Source organism: Galleria mellonella, unplaced genomic scaffold, assembly GCF_026898425.1.
Source record: "Galleria mellonella isolate WM207_F2 unplaced genomic scaffold, CSIRO_AGI_GalMel_v1 utg64, whole genome shotgun sequence".
In the NCBI taxonomy this organism is placed as follows: Eukaryota; Metazoa; Arthropoda; class Insecta; order Lepidoptera; family Pyralidae; genus Galleria; species Galleria mellonella.
The window spans coordinates 2,587,813-2,611,147 of NW_026442133.1; the positions used below are offsets into that span (position 1 = coordinate 2,587,813).

The 23,335-nt window shown below is 31.4% G+C and overlaps 1 protein-coding gene across 5 annotated transcripts in view; it reads right to left on the minus strand.

Moving 5' to 3' along the window:
- Window positions 1-15,073, minus strand: part of LOC113512452 (uncharacterized) — a 140,763-nt gene extending 125,690 nt beyond the window's left edge. For all 5 annotated transcript variants that reach the window (XM_026896342.3, XM_031907093.2, XM_031907092.2 and 2 more), the window contains exon 1: window positions 13,232-15,073. In XM_026896342.3, coding sequence (XP_026752143.3) covers window positions 13,232-14,546 — 1,315 coding nt within the window. In that variant the 5' untranslated portion in view covers window positions 14,547-15,073. The remainder of the gene's footprint in view (window positions 1-13,231) is intronic.
- Between the last annotated feature and the right edge of the window lie 8,262 nt (window positions 15,074-23,335).

Here is a 23,335-nt window from a genome sequence, read left to right on the forward strand (position 1 = left end):
AATAAATTTAATATTTGAAGATTTGAGATATCTTTATAAATTCTCGGTAACATTGATATTCAAGTACAAATCAAAATTCCTGACACTGAGTACCCTGTAAGCGAAGTTTCTAGTACCTACTTGAAAAGACGTTAGGACCAGAATACTTCAATATTCTAGGTAAAGAATAAGCGGCCCGTTAAATTACCTTTTCAAATTAAGTACCGTAGGCAGTCAGTATCGTTACATTATTCACATTTAGTATTTTAAACCAGTATACACTATATTTTATTCTAGTTAACTGTACTGTAAACTACGTATCTCGTGCTAAAATTTCACAGAATAATTTCAAAGGAGAAATTTCCTTTGGAATTATTCTTGAAATTAAACTGCATTGTTACATTTCACAGAATCACAGATGATAATATTAGTTACTACAGTGCTAAATTTGTTAGTTGTTAGAAAAGGTGATGCATGCAGAAACAGAGCCATGTACAAAGTGGTAACTGTAGGATAAGTGACATATAAGAGAAATAAACTGACGCAAATTTATAAGAATAATGTATCTAATGATTTACAAAAATTACCACTTGATTATATTGAAGTTTTAATACTGGCTGTTGATACTGAGGTTTTTTAGAACAATGTGTTATTTTTAAGTTTGTTCTATGTCAGATTTTTATAAGACATGTCTCGTATTTTTTTCACTAAACTTATTATTTTATATCACAAATATATATATGTTTTATTACTGCATCCTGCTATTTACAACAGATTATCCTTAAATGGTATAAAATTAAGTCGTTAACAGGGTTTTTTGTTTCTTTCATTACTTCTAATCTAAACGCAACGTAACGAATTTTGATACATGATTCAGTCATTTAGATATTTGCGTATATTGCAGTATTGATATTACCCACGCTTGTTTATACACCGTGATTATTATATAATAAAAAGATATTTTACAAATACTTTTACGAACTATTTAAGAATTCAATATCTGTTATCAATGTATAATAAAATATATTTTTCCATTGATCAAATATTACCTACATTTATTATATAAATGTCTGGTGAGTTTGGTAAATGGTTGCTATATCTAAGAGATTTAACAGGTCGCAGGACGCAAAGGGACGGACCTTTGACCTACTAAGATAGTCTAAACTGTTGTACATTTATAAAAACCTCCCGGGAAACGAATACCGGATTGTCTACATTTATGAATAGAGGTATTTGTAGCAAATTTGATTCGAAGAAAGTGTATTGAAGATTTATAACGACAAAAATATATAATGACTAGAATATTATTTAAATATAAGTTTTAACAAATACTTCTGCCCTAAATTATTAGATTGTACTAGAATTCATTAATAATAAATAAATAAATAATTAAAGTCGAGGGAGAAGGCAAAAACCGGAGGTACCATTTTTTTTAAATGCTCGTACCTACCATTTTATAACTACCTGATTTGAAAACGACAACAAACTAAGCCTATAGGTAGGTTTGTCGTAAAGAAACTTGACTGACCGTAATTTTAATAATTCTAAGTAAATTGTTAAAAACACACAATTATTACTTTATTTATATTTATTAAATATGAGCTCAAAGCACACCTTTAAGTTACCACTAATGTACAGATATTTAATTAGCAGATAAATAAAGAAAATTAATTTTATACCTATATTTACGAAATCTATACATAATATACATTATTTGTAGCAAATATTCACGGAATATTTTTTTTAAGAGGAATTCCTTTAATTTATTATTTTTAAGTAAATTTAACATTAAGGTTAAATAAAAAAAAAAAAAAAAAACTTGGTGGCAGAAAGCTACTCTCATACGTACAAAACCTGTATAAAAATGTATTTATGTATGATGAAATAGGACGAAAATATCTGCGCAACTAAATTACTCGGGCCAGTACTACAACGCAGCTTAACGTAAAATTACTTACAAATTTATCTACCTTTCTTTGGGCCGTGCTAAATTCTTGTATGCAATGGTCCAAAATTCAAAATGAACGAAACAAAAATATCACACAGCGGTTCTCGCACGCACACAATACTACTTTCCACACGAGTAACACAACGGGATTCAACTATATATTAAAACTAAACAACTAAAGACTGTCATGACACATTTTATTATCACTGTTCAGTGCCATTTATAAGTTTGACGAGTTATATAGAAGTTAGATACCGCGGACGTTAAAAATTCAGTCATTATCCTTAAATAAGGAACACGTGAGCCGTACCACCGGCTACCGGGCGGTCGAAACAGTCGACGTTCGCCGAGTACTGTCAAGTTAAATAACCCAACCAGCCAGCTGGTCGGAGCCGAGTTCTCCTGCGCTCTAGCGGACAAACTTATAACTAAACTTCACACAAGTGTGAAACGTGTAACTGAAATATTCAAAATAGATAAAATACAGATTAATTTTTATAATGAATAAACAGTAGCATGGTCTTTATTTATTTTTAGCGGTATTTATTATTATTTTTTATTGCAGTATTATAAAGCTATAAATAAAATACCTACATCAATTTGCAATAAGCATTTTAAATCCTATAGAATTATGTTATTACCTGACTACAAGTTTATGTATATTGTTTTATGTATGTAACAAACATAGCATGCGTATTATTATTTTAGCATCGATGTGTTAAAACTGTAAAACCTAACATGTTGTCGTTTATCGTCGTGTCGGTAAAGGAACACCATCATGGCGGCGCGTCGGAATTGGGGAGGGAGGATATTGACTTGCGGCGCCTGTACTGCGCATGTATTGAATCATGTGTTTCTGTTTTTAAGTCGCACCGACTAAAGAAAATATTACCACTAATAACCCCGTTGACAAGTAAATTCCTTGTAAGCCTTGCTTGTTGATTGACGAGTATCTTAACTTTTTGTTTTAGCGACTGAGGTTAAAATAATATAGGGTCTTCGGTAAGGCTTTATTGCGACTGGCCTTGACCTCGTAAGACTTAGCGCGGTGTGACCAGATTTAAAATGTTATATTTAAACTTTGCTGGTTATAAACAGCTTTTGTGGTATCATGAATATTCCAGCTAAGAGATATTTTTGTCAGATCATCGATTATAGTTTAATAACAATTTTGTTAGCAAAATTGTTTGTATTCATAATTAATATATATAGGCGCCTAGTTTATAATATGCCCTTAAGTTATCTGACTATTTTAAGCCTAATAGTGTTTATACTTAATTATAAAGTATCGAAGAATTGTTTTTGTTTCAATTGATGTTTGATTTTAGTTTAATTTGATGTTTAAGGTTGTATTGTGCGGAAGTGCAGGCAAGATTTAAGTTGCAGTAGTCATCCAAGAGTTGGCATAAAGCCAGGATGGTTGGTGTCACACGCAAAAGTCGCTTTTTTCGTATGATTTTCACTTCGACGAGGGAGGATGAAAGGAAGCTATTACTAGGATTTATGGAATACAAAAAGCAAAAAAATCACGCGATCTGTACCCTTAGTTATTGGCTGTGACACTTAAGACTTCTATAATTATTTTTTCTGCTGGCTTCATTTTTACCAGGTATTCAGACTATACAGAAGGCAGAGGCTTATGTTCAGCAGCGGACAGCTAACAGCTGATACGATGATGATGATTATCTGAATTATCATTCAAATATTCATTTAAGTATTCCATTATCTGAATAGTAGTATAATATTATACTCCTTTTATAAGAATATGGGATAATTTTAATTATTAAAGTTACACATCCAAATAGATATTATGCCAATACCACTTATATGATATTGGTTCGACAAATGTTTATTTTCGTTAGGTGCAGGTTTAACTAGATGTTATTTATGTACACTAATTTACTCACTGTCACAAACTAGAACACAGACAACATAATATTAGGTATATTAGTATTTAGGACAACAAATGATTGTTGACATGGAATTAGTTGGTAACCCTATCATATAACCCGTACTTGTAGAAATTACTGCCGTATAAAATAAAACTTTTATACATTTATTAATATCTGAATAAAATGTAGTTAATGCCACTGTTTGCTTAGACTGAATGTCAATTTTAATATTTTCTAACCAAAGTATTTAATTGGGAGTAGATTAAAAGCAAAGTTATTAATTAGTCTTAATAATATATATAGAATAAAACCGCCTTAGTATAATAAGGCAAGTAATTAACGAATTAAGTTATAGGTACAGAAGTAAGTAGGTATTATATATTTAGAGACTCGTGTTTATAATTTATATCTTTATTTTAAATTAGGTTTTTGGCCACTACTTTGTACGCATGGATTTCAGAAATAGAAAAATCAATAAAATGAACCAATTTTACATAGCGTATTAAGATAAAACATACAACAGATTTGAAGTTAGACCTTCAGAAATACAACAATGAAAGTCACATCAAAAATTGGCAAAGAAATTTTCGCGTGATGTCGGAACAAACGTATAGAAAATTAACTAAATTAATTAAATTAATTAATAAATTATTTTATTATAATTTAAATTAATTAATTAATTATATATATATTGATCTCTGTTGGTCTTATTAAGTCCGTTCATCTTAATTGTTCTCAAATGTCTCCATCATCATCATCAGACATCATCTATTTACAATTTTATTATATTAGTTTTAGTTTTTGGATAATATTACAAATTGAATTATATTTTCAAAATTTTTTTATAATTCCTTAAATATAATTTGTATTAATTTTACTGGAATTTAAACACAATTGTTTTGTAGTATTTAAAGAACATTTTACGTCCTTCTATGGAGACGAGTCAAAAACTAGCCATATTTTTGATAGCAGAAACAAAAAGTTTTAAATAATATTAGGAAGAGGGCGCTACTAGTTTATGCTCAATTTGGTATTGTAATAAGTAAATGTTTGAATGTTATACGATACACGCTACAGATGGCGCGACAAACCTCAGGTTTAGTTTAGTAGACGAAATGTGAGATGTCAGTATTATTAATTTTGCACATACATACATAGATTATGTATAATAGACAGGCAACTTTTTGTCTTATCTCGTGTCACTAAACAAATATTTATGTACATGGTTATTACGAATAAATAATTCGAATTAAATAACATTTATGGGTATAGATTAACTTAAATTATATTTTTTAAGCAATATAAAATTAATAATATTGAAAAAAAAAAGAGGTATTTAAAAAAAAAGCAATACATTTTTGTACATTACGTATAATAAATCTTTGTTTATTTGTTAACGTGTGGAATTGAAATGTGGATATATATATATATATAGCCTCACCAGTTGACAGTGACATCTAAGAATTTTTTACCTTTAATTAATGTTTTAAGATCTTATTATATGTGATTGTTATAAATCATATATACTAATAACATGCACAAATCTTTGAAGTTTATTTTGTTGGCATTTTGATGTTTGAATTCCTTTTGGGTCACCGCACGAGTCTAAAGGTTTTGCTAAAATCATTTTGGCTTTCATGTTCACCTAACGAGTATTATTTCCGAGAACTAAACCACAATTACTGTGCAAAATAATGCTGTTCTACTCTATTGCTAATGCTTTTTATGGTACTTATAAGGACGGGAGCAAGGTTTTTTTATTGTATAATCATGCACGATTAAGTATACTTCTGTAATTGGAGCCCAGTATATATATGTTTGTACCTTGTACTCATTCTATGTAGTTCAGATGCTATATATACGTTATGCAAAAAATATGTTATATTCAAAAATCTATTTCTGTTTATTATGTATATTTTTGCTAATATGTAAAAAATATTATTATTGACTTATTCCCGTTTATTTTAAGTTAGACGTACACGACAGGGTAATTTGCAGGAAGTTTAAAAACACATACATTTTTACATGTTCGTATTACTTTAATTTACCTGCATTTTCAAAATGATGCAGGATATATATACACATAAAATATTATACAATAGTATCTTGAATAGATAAAAATTAAATAATAGACCTGTTTATGCTAACGGTAGGGTAATGTCTCAAAAATACTTTATTCGATGTTTTTTTTTATAGTCGAGAAGTGGCAAATATGTGATCGTAAACCAATGGTAAGTATCTGAGATCTGATAAAATGATAATTTCCGAGAAAACATTTTTTTTTTATATAATATAGAGACATAAAACCTATGAGAAATAAATAATTTGGATTTTATTCTTCCATATTAGAGTGAGTATTTTTGAATAATGACAATTGTTTTCATAGAAAATTATTATTTAAAATTGCCAGTGCATAACAATACGATAGCGGGGAAAGAGTGGAGGATGAAACGACGAAGACGATATCAAGTTAGTTGACCCATCGTGGCGGATTCACTTGAAATTAACCACGTTGATTTCTAAGGGGACCGCTGGTAGGTCGATCGAACCGTATATTGACTATATATTGTGATTTAATCTCATTACTAACAATTCCTTTCCTTACGATGTTATCTGGACATATTGCCTTCCATATATTAAATTTTCTTTTTAATTCTAAAAACCGATTGTATTGTATTGTAAATTAGTATTGTATTGTAAAATCTATATTGTACACACTTTATATTGAATACATTAAAAAGAATAAGCAACGGTGGACTTATCCCATAGAGGTGTTTCTTAACCTTTGAGAAGCCGAAGGAAAACTATAGAATGTTCGAGAATAAAAATACCACTAAAAATAAAACTTAATAAAACCTAGATAAAATTAAACATACTGTTCCATCAATCAGTCTTACCAATCTAGTGGGATAATGTTGAAGTAACTTGGTAATGAGAATATTTATGAGTTCAATCGTACTTATGCGAAAATGAAACTCAATTTAATATTATCGTTTACAAATTTTTCCTAAATCAAAGTTTGGTTCGGATTTAGTTTTTTAGTTAATATAACTTTACTTGTGTTTATATATATCAGCAGTAGAGTAACTGCTAAGTATTTATAAACATAAGACCTATTTTAGGAAAGTAGGTAGGTAGGTTTATTTACTCATGCTATGAATTCCGAAAGAAATGGTAAATTAAGATTATGTGGCAATTTTATTATTAATTAACGTATGTCTTTTACTGTGTGATGTGTGGATACTGCAACTGTTATGTAGTATAAAATTATTTAAATTTGGCCATGACGTGGTTGGGAGTTTTGAGTAAGTCATGCTCACTAAAATGTCAAGACAGATGATGGCGTGGTGGGCCGAGTTATTTAGTTCCTTAAAATATGGTTAAGCGCAATAAAGGCTGGCTCACCCGTCATACTCGTGAACGGGTGCTGCCTGAAGGAACTGGTCTACTCTGGTCGTTGGAACCAATTTATTTTAGTGATTTGTTTTAATTATATACTATATATTTGAAATTTTATGATCTGATAACGCTTATTTGTTTGTATTTACACAAATGCATTATTTATATAGTTAAAGTTTTTGAGAAAGCAACAGCCTAGTTTCTTGCCCATTCTTCTCGGCTGAAATTGCGTTCCGAATGGGCTGTAATAAAAAAAAATTACTATTCAGAAATGCTTAAATCTAAGTTTACTTGAATAAAAATATTTCTTTCTTTCTTTTTCCTTACTTAAAAAAATATCTTATATAGATAATAGAACAGGGTTTTATATATAATATAAATTATTAGAAAATGTCAAGTGTAATATTAACATAACTTCGGACCCTCCCACAACCTTTCCTCGTTGTTCAAGCACTTATGTGACGTGCACTCAAAGTATAATATTTTTTTTTAACATAAGAATAAGAAGGTCAATATAGAAATATTTACGGAGATAGACAATATGTGGTGAATTGGGGACTGCTTTGTAAGATATCTAACGGAAAATGAATATTCCTGTTCCTCCCTCACTTGATCTCTCAACATTTTTTAGATAGATTAATGATTTTATATTATATATATTCTTTATTGCACTTGAAAATTACATTGTTAATGCATTTATAAATATTGTGAGCAAGGGTCGACTTATCTCTGAAAGAGATCTCTTCCAGTCAACCCAATGCAGTTAGAAAGCATGTTGTTAGCGGGTAGCTGAAGTGCTACAACTATTAATATTTAGAGTACATAAACAAAATTTAATTGTTGTGCCTACAGGTACCAATGTTGTGAGATAAGTAATCTATTTCTGAATTATAAATATAATAACACATTGAAAGAAAGGAAGATTCGAATAAATTATTATTATTCGAATAAATTAAATTTAAACATTTTTAAGTAGTAGTTTTTTTATGTATCTACTCTGATCTGACTCTATCCCATTCTGACTGCAATTTCAACCAAGAAGAATGGACACGAAACTCAGCTATTGCTTATTCAATAAGTTTAAATAAATTATGAATTTGTTTTAATCTAAACTATCTAGCAGTTTCAGTACATAAAATTTTAAGATATTATTTAATAATTAGAACAAATTAATAAAATTAAACAGTTGCAGTGAGCAGAGCGGACTAGTAACAAGCAGCACCCGTTCACGAGTATGATGGATGAGCCAGCTATCATTACGTTCGACAACTAAATAACAACTTACCACCTGCTTGGACATTTTAGTGAGCATGACTTAATCAAGGCACCAAATTACGTCATAGCTAAATTGAAATGATTTCATGCTACATTACTACAAACCTAACAATCACAATATTTACACATTCCACAACAAAGATGCAAACGGTACTTAATAACGGAACCGCTACGTAATCTGAATTTGATAATTCCGATAGAATTATCGTTTTTAATGATTCAAAAAAAAAAAAAAACATATTCCGGTATAGAACGGCCACCCCTTCCTTTCCCGCAAATGTCTTAAGAAGCGATTACGGGAATTTAATAGTCGAGGGATGTGCAACACAGTTCCTCTTAAAACATCACCAGAGCCTAACTGTGGTTGCCAACCCGTCTGCCAAGCGTGGCAACTACTGGCAAAACCCTGCTTGCTTATGAGGGAGACCTTTTCGGCAGTGGACAGTTAAGAGCTGATATTATATAATAATAATAATGTTTCTTATTACATTTCAAATTGTTAATTCATGGACTGGTAATTAGAATACGTATAGTATAAGAATTCATTAATAGAGCTTAAACATTTTAATAATAATAAATCTATTTAAATAGTACCTATAATATGTACCTGTTTATGTAATAAGTCTTTTTGTAATTTAACTGTATAAAATATTGACATTTATTATTTTAATTTAAGGAATCAGGTGGGCCGTATGCTTGTTTGCTACCTCAGTAGTATAAAAAAAGACATTTTGCGCGAAATCGTCTTATGTGATATTACCATACTACTTTCTTAGATTTTGCTACTTTTATTAAAGTTCTTCCTAAGGGTTTCTCATATAAATATTTCTTTTATTTAGGTATATCTTTTTATCTTTTAGGCATATCTCTTATTTATAGATATTGTTTAGTTATTTATTATTATTGTGTATTTATTTTTATTTATTCATTAGTACAAATATGTGTACATGGCGGACTTAATGCTAAAAGCATTCTCTCCCAGTCAACCATAGGGAAGTGTCAGAATACTTGAATGCGGTACTACTTATTAATGATATAAATACATACTAAAATTACATATATAAACGAATAAATATATATGAATAACAAATATACTTACACATATATGACATATACTATATTATACACGAAATTTAGAATAATATAAAGCACTATGTATATACTTGTATACAGATTAATGACTGCATTGGTCGTAAAGAAAATTAAAACTCTCATGAATCTGTTTTAGCTATTGAAGTATTTTTCTTTGCACTAATTTTTCGATTAGAAAGAAAGTGATAAAACATTTTAATAACTGAAATAGTTTTGGTTTTTATTTTAGGTTTTAATTTTTATGAATAATCTTAATAAATGTCCACTACAAACATTTGTATTTGATTTCAAACTTTACACACAATTTGGACTTAATTGTTAAATTGGTGATATTAAAAGGGAAAATATTATTTTAGGTAAATGAAAAATAATAAAAAGGCTCAGCAAAAGCCACAAAACTTAAGAGCAACGTTGATGATTTCTAATTGTATTATTAAGTGGGAAGTGTCTCTCGGAATGGACGGGTGTTATTGTCACCATAATGGTTCCGGATAGAGCATCTTGTGTTATTCGTACACTGTTAAATATATATAGGGAGACTTTGTATAAAAGTCGATTGCTTTGATCGATTGATTGCAGTTGTGTTTGCATGGCTGTGTTTCGGTTTGAAGGGTGGGATATGGCGTGAATTTACAGGGTACAGAGGAATAACACCTGAGTCCTCAGGAATGGCAACGCATGGGGGGGTATCATGGGCGAAACAGTATATTCTGTTATGTCCATGGTACTGCTCATGTCTATAGGCGACGGTTACCATTTTCCATGAAGTGGGCCGTCAGCTTGTTTGCCATTCCAAGTTGTATAAAAAAAAATAGGCACCTATTGGATTTTAGACTAAGTCGCGGACTTGGTCTGCAAACCAGGATAAGATGTAGCCTGTGTCATGCTTGGATAAAACAAATACCAAGTGTAAATGAAATTTCATGACCATAGATTGAGCCGTTATAGCGGCTAGAGATGACAAACAAACAAATTCATTTTCACATTATTAATGTTAGTAATGAATTTGGTATATATTTACTCTGTTTGCAAGAATATACAAATATGCGGTTTAGATCCGGATATGGACGTCAGCATGACTCGTTGGCAGTGTTTCGCGCTAATGTACTGAAGACCATGTAGATTTGATAGTACTGCTTAGTCTTGCTTTTTATTTATATTGGAATTTTATAATAATAAATATGTAATTGTAAATTTTATTTATTATATTAATTCTTAGATTATATAGATAGAGCATCGAGTTTCAAAAAAAAAAGTTTGTCAAAATTAGCCGACTCGTTTTTTTTTATCAGTGTACTATATACTTACGTATATAATGTATACTTAATTATTTAATAAATAAAATGTTTTTTTTTTGCATTAAGTAAATGCAATAATTATAAAACAAAATAAATATAGAAATTATAAAGGAAACATAACAATTTATCACGCAAAATTGTATAAAAAAATTTACCCTTTTTTCTTGAAACACTTGTATGGAGATACTTTATTAATATAATCTAAGTATTAATAATATTATGACATTTATGTGTATGTAATCTATAGTCGACATTGTGTATAGGTATGCATTAATATCAGCATGCTATACACAAAGTGTTATTAAATTTATGCATAATATGTATACTGGTGGTGTGCTTATTTCAAATAAATAAATACTTACGTATGAGTTGACTGATATTTATTAAAAAAGAATTTGTTTATAATCAGTAATTAAAGATCCTGTTTTCGAGTTAGATATAGACAAAACAGTATTCCACGTAGACAATAGATAAAGTTTACATAGACTAAGGCAGGATCTGCAACATAGTGCCGCCCTCGCTCCGTTCTCGGTATGGTCAATACTGTTTGTATTCAATCGAACTGTTGTTTGAGATTGATCGGAGTGGAACTGAATTTTATTTATTTATTCTTTATTGTCCCTATTACAATAAAATGTTTGATACAAAAAGGTAGACTTAATGCTGTATAGTATTATGCACTAGTCAACCTTTGTAAAAACAGAAATTTAATTGACTATGTGGTGAAAAATATTGAAAATTGTTGTGGGTAAATAGTTACAGACGTATCTATATTGACTCACAAATTATCTAATATATACAATGGAGAACTACTACACATTATGATTATATACATATACTTACATGAAAATATTGTACAAATATTATTTATATATACAAACATATACCATAAAAATATACATACATACACACATACATTATAACTCATTGTAATACCAATAAAGGAATGAAAGAGTTTAAAAGTGATCATGACGAATGAACTAATTTAATAGCTTCTTCATAATTCATAAGATTCATGGACTTTTTTAAAAGTTAACTTGTTAGACACTTGTCTTATGTAAATGAGTAACGTATTCCAAAGTCGTGAGGCTGTAAGAGTGAAGGAGTTAAAAAGAAAAGCAGAGCACTGTAGTGGACTAGAGAGAGCAAGAGATTTGTTAGAGCGAAGTGTGCGTGTATGAAAATCACAGAGATAGATAGCTAAACCTGTAAGGGATTGTAGTATGAGTACACACATTGTTTTTTACGTAATTTTCGGACATAAAAATAATTGAAATAATGATTTATGTATTTTATATTTCTTTGTTTATTTCAGGTAGTTTATGAAAATATCTACTCATTAAGTATAGTTTAATTTTTAGAAATCTTTAGTAATGTAAAGACCTAATTAAACTATGCATAATTAAAAGTTTTAGTTATTTAGTAAGTCTGACTAATGGTGTATGAATTTATGTTTACAAAATAGTTCGCACGGCCTTGCTAGACGATCGTTCTCGGTTAGTGCTCACCTTATTAGTAAATATTAGGATACGGAAATAGACTATTTAGTTCATAGTATTTGGTTCAAATTAAATAAAAAATAAAGTTAGGAAATCAAAGAAATTGACCATTTCTAGATGAGAATAAATATTAATACATAATAATATACATCAGATTTTAAGTTAGACTTTCGGAATCATAATTGTAATAACCGCACCGAATTTGGTTTAGTAGTTTTTGGGTGATGTCGAAACAAACAGACAGACTAGACATACAAACAAAATATCTAAAATGTATTGTTCTGCCATTTATCGTACTAACACTCCTTATATTATTTTTAAATAATATAAGGAGTTAAATAAATATCTTCCACGTATAGATATTACCTAGTTACAATGTTATTAGTAAGACGAGTAGGATTTTGCTCCAAGAAAAACGGGATCTTCAACCGTTATTATCAAAATTAATATAGTACCAACATTAGAGTAACCGAAAAGAAGTATTAAAATAGGTTCAGAATTAAGGAAGATATTACGTACAATAATTAATAAGTAATTAAGAAACTCTTCCATAAAGAAATCGCTTAACATATAGTCGAGGTGATTGAGTCTCGTCGTTGTTTAAAAATAAATACCAATTTTTTATATTTCTGAATGTTTTGTAAATGATAATAAAATGAATTAAATTATAATTATATACCTTGTTCTTAATAATATATATAATAATTGTTAGATCAATAAATATACGAATAAGACAAAATATTATGAACCGATTCTAAATTACCCAGCCTTGAGTTTCTTTAGAAAAGTTTGCATTCATTATTTTATTGAGGTACCTACCAAGAAGGGTCGTAAAAGTAAAGTACTTACAAAATTGAAACTTCTCTCCGAGAGTTCGCCTTTTCTCCCTTATCTTGTTCTTGAGTATCCTTCTCTTTAATCGGTTAAGTACAACGTCAGCTTCGTCCACACTTTCAGAAGACGACGTATGATTCATGTCCATTGCGCCACTAACTGAATGTCTGCGGTCTTTTGTAAACATGTTAACAGTTTTATTTTTCACCTCAATTTCTGATATACCACGTCTATACATCTTCAAACGCTTTTTCATTTCATAATCCGCTGCAACGTCCGTTGGAATATTAATGAATTCATTGTCAGACATGTTATCGTCTATTTTACAGGAGCGCCATACTTTATTCGCAGGGAATTTTGGCAATTCGTTTCGCTTCATTGGCGCGCGAGAATTTCCTACAGATTCAATTGTTGGGTGTCGGTTTATTGTAAACCAATCCGGATTAGGGCACCGTCTGGCGGGTAAACTTTTTAAGTAAGTGTTGAGAAAAGAAACCTTTTTGTGTGGAGGTAGATACATCACGCCAGATTTGGAACGCTGTACTGTATTATCTATATATTTATTAGTTTCTTCCCTCATGATAGTGTCATTGAAAGATTTTGATTTATGTAGTCGCAGAGAAATATCAGTTTCGTCAACAGTTGGTATGATATTTTGATCTATTTCACTTAGAGACGAGAGTGACGAACTTTTAGAACTCTTTTCTGAATATGCGTGGCCATCAAATTTTGGTATATTTATGCCATCTTTTAATATTGTCTGCTTTGGATCATAAGTATCATTGTCCGAACTTTTATAACTGCTTAATTCGCTAATACCGTCAGATTGATAAGGAGTGGTATCCAAACTATTTGATTGAAAATACTGAAAGTTATTAGATAATGTAACTGTACTTGGAATGTTTGATATATTGCTGCCATCGCGAATAATGTAACTATGATTATTATTTTGAATATTATTATCACTAGTACAAACAGGTACTCTATAAATACGCGTATACACTTTATCTCCAGAAATTGTATTGTGTTTTCTAATAGCAGCCTTTTTATCAAGATAATGTTTATAATCTTTCTCTTTTAATGACTGGCTCGTTTTCAAAATACGTTCATCAAAATCAGAACTCTTTATAGATATGTTGTCGTTATTTGTTTCGACGAGCAGATTTCCGTCGCAATCAAAAAGTTGTATAGTGGGAAATTTTATCCCCGGAGAAAGATTTCGTGTTCGGAGCTCCCATTTTCTTTGACAAGGTTTCCGCAATTGAATTCTTATTATGTTATCATCTATTATAGGACCATCACTATCACTTGAAGCTTTTATCGTCGACATTGTTGTAGTTATTTTTTATCGTATTCGACATGTGCGATAGAATTTGGCTAGTGTGGGTAACGTTATTGTTAGTATTCGCTAAATTGTTTGTTTACAATCAGCTGCTCTTATTAATTTTGGCATTTTGCCAAACACAACAATCCTCTGACATTCACTTTAAACATCACCAATGTCAATTTTGTTTTTCTACAAAAATAACAAACTGTTGACACTTATTTTTACAATTATGAATATTTATACACAACCGGTCGCTTTCGTTCACTGTAATATGTTTACTGAACATCACACTGTAACAATTTGACGTTTGATGTTGAAAATTATTGCATAAGTTCTATGCGCACCGATTGCGCGCAATTGCACCGTCTAATGAGTTCACTTGAATTTAATTTGCATTCGTTCAACGGGAACTATTGAGATTGGGATCTGTCGGATTGTTTGGCAGTCATTTCGCGTTTTGCCTTTCTCTGGCGCTTTTCCTACGGTACACCCTCTGGGAGGGCACCGTGGATTCTTGGTCGTTCGCGTCTCCGGACATTTCTGCACTGAGAACGAACAGCTGAATAGACTCGAGGTACTATAAATAGAGAACGAATGAAACGCTGACTTTGCCGGCTCCCCTTGAACCTAGTAGTACGCGTTGTTTGCGGCAAAACAACGTAAGATGTGACGTAAACACGCCAACTGTTCGCACTGACACAGTTTTCCATTTGATCATACGCCGCGACCATGTGCATTGTACTAATAGGTGCGCGCAGCTGTTCATTTACACAATACCATATTACGTGTCGTCTTTTGAGATTTAACACTGAATTTGTTCTAGAAAAGTCATGAGATGTAATTGGTTAATTTATGTTTTACTTGATATTAACTAATGTTAGGTGTTACAATGTTTTTTTTTTTTTTTTTTTTTTATAGAACTTAGAATGGCAAACAAGCTGACGGCCCACCTGATGGAAAGTGGTAACCGTCGCCTATAGACATGAGCAGTACCATGGACATAACAGAGTATACTGTTTCGCCCATGATACCCCCCATGCGTTGCCATTCCTGAGGACTTAGGTGTTATTCCTCTGTACCCAGTAAATTCACGCCATATCCCACCCTTCAAACCGAAACACAGCCATGCAAACACAACTGCTTCACGGTTGAAACACGAATGGGACAGAGGTACCCAAGCAATCGACTTTTGTACCATGTTACAACATTACAAAAAAAAGTATAAGCAATAGTTGAGTTTCTTACCCGTTCTACTCAGCTAAAATTGCATTCTGAATGAGCGGTAGAATCATAAAAAAGAGGCTAATTGAAAATGCTTGTAACTGAGATTACTTGAATAAAAAAATATACCTATAATATTATATTAATATTAAATAACTATATATATTTTTCATATAAATGATGGAAAGTTTTATCCGCCTGATGGAAAGTGGTAACCGTCGCTTATGGATATGAATAGTAACATGGACATAACAGAGTATATTGTTTTGCCCATAATACCCCCTATTTCTGACTAAGTATTATACTTTTGTACTCTCTATATTTTAATATTGTGTAGCATATGCACAAATTTAGAATTTTTACTTGAAGTAGGGTTAAACTACTCCAAAATTCTATGTATTCGTGTCCAATATGCTCTTGGTAAGTTTTTCGTATCTAAAATTCGTATGTTTACTCAATAATGTTGATGCTAGAGCTTATTTTTATTATTGTGTATATAAGTGTAGGTGAATATTTTCTTATTACACTTTGTATCCACCCACACACATTTACTCCACCGACATTAATCCATCGGATATAGGTTATTTAAATATTTTCTATTACATTCACCTAAATATTTCTATATGTTTTTTTTACAAAGTAAACTTCGTATAAGTAGAAATAAAAATACAGTATTTTTATTACTAGTATTATATACTATAATAAAATATTGTCTCAATCTAAAGAATTACTGTGTATTTTACCCTTGTTTGTACGTAAAGAGTCCTGAAGTTCATCAGTATATAAATTAATTATACATATGTGTTACTGTACTGATGCTATCATGAGTGAGCATATTGGGAAACTGTAAAGCACATTCAGTTGATGAAAGAAATAAATAATATTCTATTAACCAAGAAAAGATAATAGTCACTGTATGCATTAATGAGATAAAAGAATGTAATTTAGGAATGTATTAGATTTATCCCATAGAGGTCCATAGCATAAAAACATTTAGCTTGGAAAAAGCACAGAATTTGTAGCTCCATAATTATATTCCTCAGCCACGAAGATTTAATCAAGAAGATTTACTGGTTTTGTTTTTATAAAGATGAGTCCAACGCACTATGAGCCGAAACGGTTGTCATGGCTGATGACGGTCGGATAAGTCATTGTCATCAGTGGAGATAACTGTAATAATTGTTTTCGGGAGAGTCTAAATCGAATCTCGGACCTGATTTATGAAAATCAATATATTCACCACTATACTTACACGCTCAAGGTTATTAATTTAATAGTCTATAATCCAATGTCAATGTCATATGTATAGTCAATGATTAGCCGTTCAGTTGATCAATTTGACAAGCAATTGTGCTATCTCGCAAACGAGCGTTATTAATGTGACGGTTATACTCTTATGGACCATTGGATACAGTAATAATCGTTAGACTGAAACAACTACAGATGGGCACCTATTTGTTAGACAAAATATCGGTGTAGTATTAATATTTTATGACTCTATTGTGGAACATTCGACAAACTACATCCTGGAATAGGTGCCTCAAAGTTTTGAGGACGAAACACTCTATATATTTATTTATTTTACACTTTATTGCACCAAGTAAAAAGAAAAATAACACAGTAAATATCAATGAGAAGTGATACAAAAGGCCGCCTTATCGCTAAGCAATCTCATATATACGCATATTTTAGAATCGAACGTGTCTATATACGAAATTGTTTTATGTAAAAAGTTTTGATTTTTATTCATTCAGATTTATTAAAAATGTTTTTTTTAAAAATGAACAAATAATGTAGACGGTGCTGTACATTGTACGAACGTCCCTAAAAATCCATCTATAAGTCGCTAGTTCATATTTGGCTCGAAAGACCACTAGGGCATGCAGGAATGTTGTTGTTTTAAAATTCGTCTAAAATGGGCAGGCAAAGAGCATTGCCTATACAGGCTAGTCATAAGTTATTATCAGTTTTTAATAAATGGAGTGAAAATTATTTCATATGTATTTTATACTCGTATTAATCTTCATAGGAGTTGTAACTACTAGGGCATGTAGGAATCAAAATGTACTTATGTTTTTTTTTTTAATTAGATAGCTGCATAGCACAGTGCAGAGCGCTTGATAGTTCATTGAAACCAGGTAATAATGTTGCCATATTTTCATTGAGGCTTCCATATTAAATGTTATTTTAAAAATTATTTTTGGTATTATTTGCAGTTATATGTTAAAATTAAATATAATTTTAGATCTTAACAGTAACTAGCAATAAAAATATAATGACCATTGCTATAAATCACTATTTGATATGAGCAGCCAACCAGACCGCATGCCAAATTCATTCGTACAATGACTGCCATATTTCTCTGACATGCTCACTGAACCTTGTCGCTACCGTTATGTACAAAATGAGCTCATAAATTATTATTTATTTATTTAATTATAACTAAGAGAGTTCAGCATTAACCAGTTATCTTATTAGTAATTCGATCTCTTTGTCATTTAGGTATATAGACGGCATTCAAGTATATATATATATATATATGAAAGTACTAATCAGTATAGTAGAAGCCAAAACAATATTTGTTAGATTTTTGTTTATCTATGTTTGCTTTAATATTACGATAAAAGTATTGCATCCAATAGGATGCAGATTGCACACATGTATTTATGAAGGTTGAGCTTGAAATCTGGTGTGTTTTATCTTGATACATCACCTAGATGTGTTATTTCTTCTTATTTGACAAAATACCGTTAACCTATTCCCAAAATGCATTTATACACATACAGTCGCGGGCAAAATCTAGTGGTATATAAAAATATATTAAATTCATGACAACCCATTAACGTCCCCACTTCTAAGCTCCGGTCTCTCCATAAGAGGAGAATCTTAACTTTCTATTACCACATTACTGGCTAGGCGCGTTTTATTTAGAGTTTAATAGAAATCAATTTTATCAAGTGTGTAATTTTATTAACCACCTTTTAGTCTAATATAAAGTACACATAGGGAATGCCTTTAAGTGAATTACAATTTTCGCCTTCACACGGTTTATTGGTTCTGCAATAATATCGTTATGTCAGGTTTTAACGGGTATGTGAAATTTAACATTTTAGACATGTCTGGCGACAAACCAATTAACTGTACCTATTGAATTCTCTCTATCATCGGCGCTATAACGAAAACGTGTCCATCGACAGATTCTTTCATCCTATTAATATTATAAATGCGAGTAACAATATATGGATGAATAGATAAATGTTTGTTATTCTTTCACGCAAAAACTACTAAATGGATTTAAATGGAATATAGTACTTGTTTAGGTTATATCCTAACTTAGTATATATAATATTTTATGTACTGAATCACGCAGGTAAATCAATTGGGACAGGTTACTTATATAGGGACCAAATAGTTTTAACGATTTATAATTACAAATTATTAAAAATATCGTTTCATTCTAAAAGTACCGTGGAATCTAATATTTTAACATAAAATGTAACATTTAAATAGTGGATTTATTTGAATAGTGGAAACCAGAGGGAGACTTTGTACAAAAGTCGATTGCTTGGGTACCTCTGTCCCATTCGTGTTTCAACCGTGAAGCAGTTGTGTTTGCATGGCTGTGTTTCGGTTTGAAGGGTGGGATATGGCGTGAATTTACTGGGTACAGAGGAATAACATCTGAGTCCTCAGGAATGGCAACGCATAGGGGGTATCATGGGCGAAACAGTATACTCCGTTATGTCCATGGTACTGCTCATGTCTATAGGCGACGGTTACCACTTTCCATCAGGTGGGCCGTCAACTTGTTTGCCATTCTAAGTTGTATAAAAAAAAATCAATTTACGAAAATTAACAATGTTCCATAAAATTAAAAACAATTTTTTTATAATACATGCAGATATGTGGATATATTTACAGGTGTATTTTTCTTCTGGAAAATTCTGTACTGATAAATATTTCTATGCCGGCACTTCACGACTGCGTATACCTCTACCATGAGTGTCGTAAGAGGCGACTAAGGGAACTCAATGGTTGAGGGATAGGTAGTAGCGTACGTCTTAAAAGACCACCAAAAGCCTGACTGCGTATGCCAACTTCCTGCCAAGCGTGGCAACTACTGGCAAAACCCCCATGGAGGAGGCTTATGTTCAGCAATGGACAATTAACAACTCATACGTTGAAAACATTTCTATACTGAAAATATAACTCAGTGCAGTCTACAACAAGAAACAGTTAACAATGGGCTCGTAATTAACAGTCAGTTTAGGAAACTCCAGCGTCTGGTTACCGACTTTGCAAGAAGGTGTTATGCAAATTAATGCGCGAGCAAACGGACGCCAATTTAGTTGTTTGATGGTGTTACGGTAGAAACTGTTAGTTACAGCTTCTAACGAGCGTATACATATACGAGTATGTTTAGAATTTAGTTGTTATGTGTATGTTACATTTTTATTCAAAAGACAAAACATTTGACTTGCTTGGTGTTTAATATAGTCGGTACCCAGTTAACTAATATTAACTCTATTGATTGATGCTATAAATGTATAGGATAATTCATCCTATAAGTTCGAGTCTTGGTTGGGATAATCATTCTAAAAAGTTTAAGTATTAACACTAATACCTATTTATGTGAGAGTCGCGTTCTGATGAGAAAAGTTTTTAAAACTAAACTGTTTAATGATAAAAAAAAATATATATTGTCTCCAGTTTCGTGTTCGGAAAGTACGAGAAATAATATTGATGGAAAGTCATGTCAGAAGTCTTTGCAAACGAAAGAGCTATACAAATAAAAATGTACAAATAGAAATCTATATAAATAAAAATTAATTAACAAATGTATGTAAGTGCATTACTTCAGAATGGCTCTATTGGTTAATTAGTATGAAAGCAAATGTTTGAAGAATCGCACGAAAAGTGACAAAATTTGGGTTAAAGAATCTATATTTAAAAAATGAATGAGTGAGTAGGACATAAGACAGTAACTGGAAAGGCAAGATTTGGTCACAATATTTTTATTAGTAAAATTGTGTGTATGTGCTGCTAGATTATCATAATCTTAAGTTTAAATCATTCGATTTCAAGAAGTTGCAGTTAAGCGGGGTTTGATTTTTAGAAAAAAAAATCTTAAGAACGTAGCTATAGTAATCACCTATAGTCCCTTTTTCTATCCAATATATTTAGCAAACATTGTACGAGACCGCTTGTTGTTTGACAGGATTTGTACGAACTCATTTTTCTCTCCCCTTCTGACCATTATCGCATCACGGAATGTATTGAACAATAAATAATGAAGGCATCGATTTAGTAAAAACTGATTCGTCAATTCCAGTAGATTGTTATATAAAAGCAATAAAAGACGCAATAGACTGTAGGTACAACGTCCTACTTCCTCCGCTCTTCTAAATAAATTACGTTTATATTATCGACATCCGAAAATAGATACGTCTCATGATTATAATTCCTGATGGAATAGACAGTTTTTACGCACGATTGAGATACTACCACCTTATTTATTAAAACTAAAACCTACAAACCTATTTTAACTATTACACTGTTTTGTCACTTTCTTTAAAATTAGGAATTTAATACCAACCAAAGAGACAAAACGGTTCAATAATTAAAATGGGTTTATAAGAGGTTTACCGTTTTTATGAATAAGCGGGTACATGTATACCAAATACTAGCTACATCTATACCAAATTTCGTAACACTTGATTGAGCTATCAATGCACCAAAATGTAACAAACAAATAAACCCATTTTCATTTTATATTACATTTATTAGTACAGATAGTAAGGATTAATCTAGTGGTATTCGATTAATTATACATTACACATAGTTCTTATTAAGTGAAAATAGCTTAGAGGTATGATTAATGGCATATATAGGATATGATTTTACAAAATTGAACATTTATTTTTTCAAGAAAATCATGCAAATATTTTACTGAACTAGGTGTTATCTTTCGGAGGTCACTGGTTATTCGACTAGAATTATTTTGTTTAATTCCGATACCATTAATATGTAATTGAAGTTCACCCTGGAAACTATCATGGTTAATTCCTGATGAATTCGTCATGATGGGCTAACTGGCCTGTTTTCATTCTCATCTATCACCCTTCACTGGTGCTCCACGGGCGTATCCCGTTAGCGCGGGCGGGGTTACCATAACATTTTCACCCATAAAAAAAATATGTGAGGTTGTAGAACTTCTGGTAACAAGAATAGTAGCCAATGTTTGAGTCGCGCATATAGTAATGGTAGCGAAATTAATCAAAATAATTGTAATCGAATAGCCAGTGAAAATCTTGTAAAAAATACTTTTTCGCAACCACAACAAATAGTAAAATAGTATATTAAACTAAGATAATTATGATCTATTTATGTATTAAATTCTGTTTAATTCCGTTCAACCGTTTAAGCGTGAGTAACAAATATTCGCTTTATTATAATATCAGCAGGATTCCATGATTTACCCTGAACATTATTCTTTCCTTTCTTCCTATTAATATTCAGTAACGTTAATCGAATCAAGTAGTAAAGTTGAGCGTGACCAAACTGGGTCGCTAGTCATTTGATAAAACGGAGATATTTAATTTCTCCCCCACCTGCGGCAAGCCACAAAGGGGCGAATGAAAGATGAAGACTCATTTTATTGCATTCATTCATCAGTTTAAGCCGTTGTTTATGGATGAGGTGGTGCGATCGCTTGAGCGTAAAATAACGTTGCTTACCTATTTTATTCAAAGCAATTTGCCTGACAATTGTGTTTGCTCGTTTCGTGCGTTTACGTCGCCTGGAGCCAACACTCTGCGGTGTCAACACTGGGAAATGTGATAGCAAAAATCATTTTGGGGCATGGGTGCTTCATTCATAACCATTAGGTGATTTAGGCTGATAAATTGTGTGAAATTTAATGCTGATATACTGTATTTATTATACATACAAAATTGAGCAGATAACGTGCTTGTATGTAAATTACACTTAAGATTTACTATGCAATTTTGTGTTTCTATAAACACATGGTCGACGTATAATAAAACGGCCATAATCATTCGTTGCTATTCCAGAGAATTAAGATGTTGTTCCGTATCCTGCAATTTTTCTACCATATCTTACTTTTTAAGCCAAAACACAGTTATGAAAGCATAGCTGCTTTACGACAGAAAGCAGATGTCGAGTGGGACAGACACAGCAAATCAGACAACCTTTTCATTATAAACTCTTCTTCTAAATGTTCAAAAAATAGATGATGATACAGGGGACTAAGAAAGATAGATAGACCGTGTTTTTTTTATATTATACAACTTAGAATGGCAAACAAGCTGATGGCTCATGGCCCACCTGATGGAAAGTGATAACCGTCGTCTATAGACATGAGCAGTACCATGGACATAACAGAGTATACTGTTTCGCCCATGATACCCCCCCATGCGTTACCATTCCTGAGGACTCAGGTGTTATTCCTCTGTATCCAGTAAATTCACGCCATATCCCACCCTTCAAACCGAAACACAGCCATGCAAACACAACTGCTTCACGGTAGAAAGACAAATGGGACAGAGGTA